Source organism: Erithacus rubecula (assembly GCF_903797595.1).
Source record: "Erithacus rubecula genome assembly, chromosome: 1".
NCBI classification, from domain to species: domain Eukaryota; kingdom Metazoa; phylum Chordata; class Aves; order Passeriformes; family Muscicapidae; genus Erithacus; species Erithacus rubecula.
The window spans coordinates 46892204-46900478 of NC_136658.1; the positions used below are offsets into that span (position 1 = coordinate 46892204).

The window sequence follows — 8275 nt, forward strand, 5'->3', positions numbered from 1 at the left end:
AACATCCAGGATGTTGGGGGTTTTAACAAATCATCACAGTTATTGCCCAGCAGTTGATAAGGCTGAAGTTAATTAATGCAATTAATGTTAATTAATGCCAGGAAATAGAAATATAGCTGTGATAAGCTAGTCTTGTTATGCCCATATTCAATATTTCCACTCCTTCCTTGAAGAGCATTTCACTAACTTAACCCACAGAAACAAACACAATCCCCCGACCCAACAGGCTGAGTGGATGAAAGACACTCACACTAACTAACCTTGCTCTCCTGTTCACCCCCACAAAAACCCCACTGACAGTATCAAGAGTGGGGGAATCAAACCCTTTTATTACCGAGTCCACAGCAGATAAAGCAGCAATTGTGCTTATACAGTACTGGAAGTGTAGCTACAACATAGCGTGACAGCTTGTTAGTGTTGAAAATATATAAGCTCTTTGTAATTGTGCCTTTGGAATGCCATCTGTCTTGAATTAACGTCCACCTGGGATCATGTTTCGATGACCAGTATGGACAGATTACTGGAACTTTAAAACCTCGCTTTCTTTGTAATTGACATTTAAACTGTTTGAAGTTTCTCATTAAGTCCTTTTTTACAAATTAGGTGCAGATGTATAAAGCTAAATGTACAGTACTAAGGGAAATTAGGTCACCTGAATGCTCAATAATAAAATGTATCAACTGTTAAAGTGCAATGAGTACATTAAAATTTAGAGATCAACTTTATGCCCCAAATTCCTCAAAGTTTCATCGTTCTCCTTTCATTGCTGCAGAGCCCCTGATGCCAACCATTTTTAATTAAAAAGGCAGAGAGGAAGGTGGGTTTGGCCATGCAGCTAATGACAACTGGACAGTCCACAAAGAGCTAGAGAAGGCAGGACAAGCAGCCACAGAGATGTCCATTTCACAGGAACAGGCAAATCCTCTTTACACAAATGATGCCGGGAGATTTAAAGGGCACAGGGAGATCTGAGAAGGAAATATAGGTCCGACCAGAAAATAAGGGAAAATATATGAAGGAGACTTGTTCAACATTCTGGGGCTAAGTAACCACAAGCTGACCTCCAGACCCACTTGCAGTCGAAGTTCTGCAGACCTGCTGTGCTCCTCAGCCTTGTGGGGCGGAAGAAGGAAGTGCATAAAAGGGCAGTGGCTGGAGAAACACCTCTATGCATTGCCTGGCTGACAAAATAAAGGCAAATTGAGTATTTCCCCTTTCCAAACGAGGAGGTTCAGAACTCAGGGATGTGTGAGAAAGAGGAGGAGATACATGGGGGTTCATCAGCAGAAATTCTACAAAGCTCTTAGAATCAAAGGGCTTTTACCTGCCAGAATGGCTCTTGAAACAAGAAACTTCAAGTACAGCAGCCCCATCTCCCCAGTAGGTATGAAAACTCCAGGGACCCCACTCACCCAGCCTTTATGGGTAGCCAAGAAATACTGCACCAGTTTGTGAAAGCTCAACGATGGAAGGCACTGAGCACCCCCCAAGGGAGCACACATCCTCCTTTCCCACTCGGGGTTACCAAGCAGGGGTGGCATTGGACCTCAAGATGCCATCAGTTGGCAGTGTTTAAACTCAAAACAGTCACACACACAGGTTTGGTGGAAGGTCCATTAACCTTCTCTCCTGGAGAAAGGTCTCCCACTCTAAGTTAGGACACCATCTACATAAAAGGCACAAATTCAAATCCTTTTGGCTTCACAGCTAGCACATTGGTTCTGCAAATGACACCAGGATGTGTACAAGCTCTCTGCTCGTAAGCATGGAGGTGCAATGGAAGAAGCAGTCTTCTTTTAAGAGCTAGTGAACCAGACCAATACTGTCAACCAGATCTCTTAGACTTAATTTGTGTGCTTAGACTACTCTTAAGCAGAGTGTCTTCAGTACCATACTTATTACAATGATTTTTAAAAGCTTTTCTCCTCACACTCCTTTATAATCCTGTACTGGTAAGCTACTAAAACTCTTGGCAAAAGAAGTGTAAACTTTTAACTGGGTATGTTTCTGCTGCTTCTGATAAACACCAAAGCAACTCTGCCGAGAAACCATGCTTCTGGTTGCAAGATGGACATCAGGCTCCCACTGGTATCAGAACAGGAGATTCTGGTTTCCTCTTGCACAGGGTCTTTCTCCAGTACTCATATACATCTTCAGTTCAAGAAGGAATTCAGAAAAAAACCTGTGTATTCTACAAAGAAATAAAAATGGAACCAGCCATATGTAAGCAAACGTCAACACCTGGGAGAGAATAAAACCTGATCAATATAATACAGCAAGATAACAACATTTTCCAGGAAAGGACAGCCCAATTCATTTGCAAAATGAATGAGACAGAGCAGTAACTCATTTGCCATGCATATCAAACAAGAAAGGCTTCTAAGGAAGATGTATCTGTACCCAGTTCTGTTTGCTCACACACTTCACAAATACTGGCTTTCATCTGGACATTGAGTTTGCAAAGGCAGGTACAGGACCACACAGAACTGTCCAGAACAGCACAAGTTTTAAGCAGAGCAGTTGAGGTGCCAGTGGTGATTAGCTGGACACGCTCAGCTTTGCACCCTGCTTCTCATTAGCATTAATTATCCATCATCATACCTCTACTGCTGCCAGGATGAAAACTGGCTCGGGCAGTAGTTGCATAGTCCTTAATGCCAACTGTGGAGTTGCCAGAGTGCACAGCAGGGACCTTATATGGGCCCTATGTCTTTCTGCCTAGGGCAAAGGAGAACAGAGATCTGGTTGAGCAGAAAGCTGGAGTAGAGCGAACAGGTAATACCTCCTTCACTGTAAGACTTCTCAATGTAATTTTAACCTGACAAAAATGTTTGTGTGAATTTGAAACATCAGAGCTAAGGCTCAGTTTTGTGACATGCTTCACCTGGCCTAGCAGTGATGGCTGATGGAAGGCCCCATCCTACATGTGTCCTGACACCCAGCCCAGTGATGCTGGTTGCAAGGTAGACTCAGAATCCATCAGGTCCATCCCCAGAGACAGGATCACAGTGCCAGGGACTTGATTAGTAGTGCTCAGGGTGTTCCCCTCCCTCTCCAATGTGAACTACTATCAGGTTCTCACCTCACTAGCAACACAATAATATTAGTTTAGGTGAACCAAAGTGACCTTGTAGAAAAGCAGACTCCGCACATACGGCCCAACAATTCTGCCAGATAAAGTGTTTTTATCACTAGAAAGTCACACTTTCAAATAATTTTCACCCCGAGGCCATAATCTCAAAAGACACACTTAAAAATGTGTAGAACATAAAATGAGTGATTTTTTTTGACAGAGGTTGAGGAAAGAAATCCCTCACAGACATAACACTTTATTGATATTCTTGGTCACAGCTCTACACATGCTGAACAGGATCAGCTACTGGTAAGGACCACAATTCATGTCTTTCCATTTAAACACTGCAACAAAGAATAAAACTATTTCACAACTAACAAAGGGGAACCCTTTAATTTGCTAGAACAATTTCAGCTCTCATTGCATTAGCACCCTCCAGTGTCCAATACATGAAAAACAACATCTTTGCTAATTTACCAAGCAGACAGACTTGGAGCCTGAAACACAAGACACAGGAGTGGTGGGTTCCTGGGAGGGAAGATGGCAATTCACGATGAAAGAAAAAACTCCCAATGCTAGAAATTTTAAATTACATAGGCCCAGACTCTGAGGAAGATCTGACACAGGGTTAGTACTCATCAGGTTCCTTTGTTCCTAGCAGGCAAGCCAGTGTCTGCACCTTTGGCATAACAGGCTCTGTGTGCCCACACTGTATATTCCACACTCTGCAGCACTCCACTGAGATGTGGATGCTGCCTTTAACTGATTTAGCACAGGTATGTGGGTATGGATGTGCCTGGAATATGCCATGTAAATGAATACATGTAATAAAACCCTCTCGTACATGGGTGAGGCAGGTTGGCTTGCTGAGGGCAAACAGGCGACCGTGCTTACATGTGCAATGCTCTTCTCTTACAGCATAATCACCAAGCAAAGAGAGAACAACAGAAAAAACTGATGCATTTGTTACTAAAAACCAGCTGGAGAAGGGGTTTTTCAAACTTTTTTTCCATACAAAAATCTTTCACAGGCAGGGAGGGCTCAGTAGGCTCTGGAACATGGCAAAAAAGAAAAACTTGCTCTGGGTACCTGCTTGATAATGACACAAACACTTGGTCCACCTTTTCTGGGCACTTCCCAGGGGCAGCAGCATGCACGTGAAGAGAGGATGGCAACAGCTGGAAAGGCAGCCACACCAAATCAGAGGTACCTTCTGTAATTAGGGTCCCAACCCAACAGCAGGGCAGAGAGCTCTGTGGAGCACAAGAACCACAGTCCAGACACCTGCCAATTCCTGCTAAAGACCAGGGAGATGCTAATTAAATCTAATCAACATTTTCATTGATTGCTGACATTTGAAGTCATCCCTGAATTTTCTCTCCCAAGTGAACACAGCCCCATGGCTGCCCAGCTCAAAGGTGTGCAAGGAGTCCTCATGCCTCATCCTGCTCTGGTCTCTGACTGCTTGGATGCCCAAAATTCGGTGGTCTCCACCTGCCCAGTGGCCTCTTGGGCTCCACAGCAGCACTGATGACAAGGAGCAGGCAAATCCCACCACAGGAAGGCCATCATGTCTTCTGGGAGTCATGCAAGAGTGTTGTGGTGATTTGCAGCCAGGTCTCAACCCATGGCAGCACCAGCCAAGGAAGCCCCTTCTGAGCCACAGCTGGAAGACAGCAGCCTCACCACGGCCATGCAGGCAGCCCCCTCTCCCAGCCCTGAACAGGTGCTGTGCACACATATCATAAATGTCAGCACCCAACTGCCCTTACACTTCTTCTTCCCCCTACAGTATGAATATTCAAAATTCTTCATGACCAGAAATAGCAAGGCATAGCATTTATGACTCTGCACTAATATGGGGGAAAGGGGGTGAAAACAAGGGGGGGAAAAGGCATGTTCATGCATGCATCTTCTCCAGAAACTGGCTGTAAAAGTACACTGAAGGAGGTAGGCTGGAAAAATGACCCTGGGTGCCATGCAGGAGAGTTACTCTGGGCAGGAATGACTGACATGGACTTACTGGCTCTTCACTGCACCTCCAGCACAGCACAAAGCACTCCAGCTGTCCCTGAGGTTCCCCAAGAACACCAGCATCAATATTGCATGATCACAGTAACATCTACGCTACGGTTTTACAGAGCGCACAGGCTTTTGTCACTCAGCTATGAAATATTTACAGAACCATGGTCTCAGCAGAGAACGCGAGAATTTAAAGCTTTAAATATTGATATTAAAATGAATTAACACTTGATTGCCTTCTTGGTATCAATACTAAAAAAAATGTTTTCCTTCTAGCAGTGCTGATGAAAACCTGCTTTAAATGAGCACAGAGCCGTCTGGCAGAAGTCACTCTGCCCACCGGGAAGACACAGGCGGAAAGACATCCAACCTACACACATCTCCAGGAGGAAGGTGCCACGGAGCCTTTGTCTTCCCTGGCGCTTGTCACTCGGAGCCTGACCTTACGGCGATCCTCTACTGAAAGCAGAGCTTTTCCTAGCATCCCGCCCGAAATCTGTGCTATTGCTGGCAGCTATTCACCTCCCTGTGGGAAAGCACCAGGTAATTTGGGGCCCTGGACAAGTGGGCACAGGTTGCCCACATAACCTTCCCCCAGGCAGCGCTGCCGCCACAGGAGCACGGGCACCCCGCACCCCAGGATCCACAGGGCTCCCGAGGCCCAGGATCAGGGATGCTGAGGGGGCGTCTGACAGCCCCCCTTCCGCCCACATCGCCTCTTATGCCGGGCCATCGATGGAGCAGGAAACACAGGACACTCTTCAAACAACGGGAAAGCCCAGGGTGTGGATCCAGCCTGCCTTGGCCCCGGTTACCCTGCGGGAAATGAGCACGCTGGCTCTGGGGAGCCCGCTCGGCCCAAGGTCGGGAAAAACCCAAGGTCACTCTCCAAGCAGGAGCTGCACCAAAGCGGACAACCGGGCAAGGGCCATGTTCTGGTAACCGGAGGAATCACGGAACAGTTTGAGTCGGAAGGGACCTAAAAGGCCATCTCATTCCAACTCCCCTGCCCTGGGCAGGCACACCGTCCACCAGAGCAGGAACTGGGCTTCCCTTCCCACGCTGCCCGAGCGCCAGCCCCGCCGCCCCGGCCCGGCCGCCCCCCGCGGTAACGCGGGATCGGGGGTCGGCTCCCCGGGCAGGGGCGGAGGCGGCGCCGGGGGTCCCGCCCCGCCCCAGCGCGGCCCGTCACTCACAGCCTCCGCCTCCCCGCGCGCAGCCCGGCCCGCCAGCACTGCCCCGCCGCCATCGCGCCGCCGCCGCCCGCCCCGCGTCCCCATTGGCTGCGCCGGGACACGCCCCGCGCTCCCATTGGCTAAGCGGGCGGCGTCCGCGGCACGCCCACGCCGCGCGGTCGGTGTGACGTCACGGCCGGGGCGGATTGCTGGCGCGCTCCCGCTGCAGCGGCGGCTCCGGAGCGTGGGGTGGGTGGGATGGTGCGGCTGCGAGTGGGAACGGTCAGAGGATAACGAGACAAGGCCACAGATAATATAGCCAGTAGCGGTGGATGGGGTGGGAAAGAAACAAACTTGAGAAGAAAAGGGTCTGGAAAAGGAAATAGTGGAGTCTGATTCTATTTTCCATCACTCCAAACTTAGACTGAGCATATCATATAATTTTCTTTGCTGGAATTACATAATTTTTCTTTGATGCTGGAATGTGCCAGAGCCACAAAGCATAATCCCAGCAAGCTCCTCCAATATTGTGAGTATTTCAGCTTCGTTTCCAAAGGACATGAGCTTGGATCGTGCCACCTCTCTGTACTGTCATCGCTCATTCCTGTCCTCCCAAGACTGCTGAATATGTTGCCCTGGCCATGAGAGAGAGATCCCCAAGACACCCCATTGCAACAGCTTTTATAAAAACAGGAGACAGATCATGAAACACCCTGAAACAGTGGCCTCATTCTGAGGTTCACATCCACGTAGATTCATTGCAAGTCTTCATGGAAGGGCTTTTTTCTTTCCTAGGGTCATTGAGTTTTGCCATATAACTATGTTCTTTTCCCAGCACACAATTGGTTTGTCTTTGTCAGAGAGCTGTGTGGAAATTTTCCAATCTGGGTTAGCATCACTTTAGCACCATTGGGCAAGTGGTGTCAGCAAAGCATGAGTTTCCCCTCCTAGCAAAAATTAAATACTCTGTTTTGCGAGGCTGTGCTGAACCGTGAACGTGACCTGTGCTCAGCTTCCCTCCCTGATGTAATCTTGCGTGCGAGTCATGGGTGCTGCCACTTGGATGTGACACACTGCTGCAACAAACATTTCGCTATCACCAGCGTGACAGCGTTAACCCTTCTCAGCACAGGTCCAGTGAACTGTGTGTGGCAGACTGTTCCTTCTCCCTCCTGTCACTGATGCCTCCTTCCCTTTGCTCTCTCCTCCTCCCAGTCTTCTCTCCTTGGGGAACTTCCTCACGAAAGGTGATATTGCATGAGGTGGTGGAGGAGAACCTTGGACTTGTCTCCTGTTCCTCTGTTATTTCTGTAGGGACAGATTTTCCTTCCTGGCACATCTCTTGTCTTTTCTCCTTCCAGCTCCAGGACTCCCAGGTGTACAAAATGCTCTCCTTCCCCACTTTTGCTGATGAAGATGGCCTGCAGTGGGGAAAAGGGGAGAGGGGAGGGGAGGGGAGGGGAGGGGAGGAGAGGAGAGGAGAGGGGAAGGGAAGGGAGGGCTACCCTGGGGAGCCTTTTCCAGTGCCCAAACAGCCCCTGGGTGAAAAACCTTTTCCTAATATCCAACCTAAACCTCCCCTGACACAGCTTCATGCCTTTCTCTCAGGTCCTGTCAGTGGTTACCAGAGACAAGAGAAAAATCTTCCTTGCAGCAACAGCATTTTGTGTAACAACATCAGGAGGAGGCAGGACACTGCTAACACAAGCAGCTTTCAGGTTTTGTCAGAAGTCCAAATTACCTTTCTTCAGCATTAGTAGTTGAGTGTAGGTTTTGCATCACCCAGTACTGGAAAACCTGGAATATCCTGGCCTGTTGCATCCCTTTGACTTGTAAATGATCATGGGAATACAGGGACATTAATTAAATTTCATTATCATCTTTTCCCTTCCTTACTCTGGAAAAAATACTGTTCATCTGTCTCATCCTTTTAAAATGGGAAGCCTTTTAAAGATGCTAAGTTTTCACTTAATTGGATTAAGCCAATGTAACATTTTCCAGGATG

At 48.0% G+C, this 8275-nt stretch overlaps 1 protein-coding gene across 5 annotated transcripts in view; it reads right to left on the reverse strand.

The window, feature by feature from the left end:
- Window positions 1-6362, reverse strand: part of CLYBL (citramalyl-CoA lyase) — a 161795-nt gene extending 155433 nt beyond the window's left edge. For all 5 annotated transcript variants that reach the window (XM_079329836.1, XM_079329835.1, XM_079329834.1 and 2 more), the window contains exon 1: window positions 6292-6362. In XM_079329836.1, the coding sequence (XP_079185962.1) occupies window positions 6292-6344 (53 nt within the window). In that variant the 5' untranslated portion in view covers window positions 6345-6362. The remainder of the gene's footprint in view (window positions 1-6291) is intronic.
- Window positions 6363-8275: the final 1913 nt, after the last annotated feature.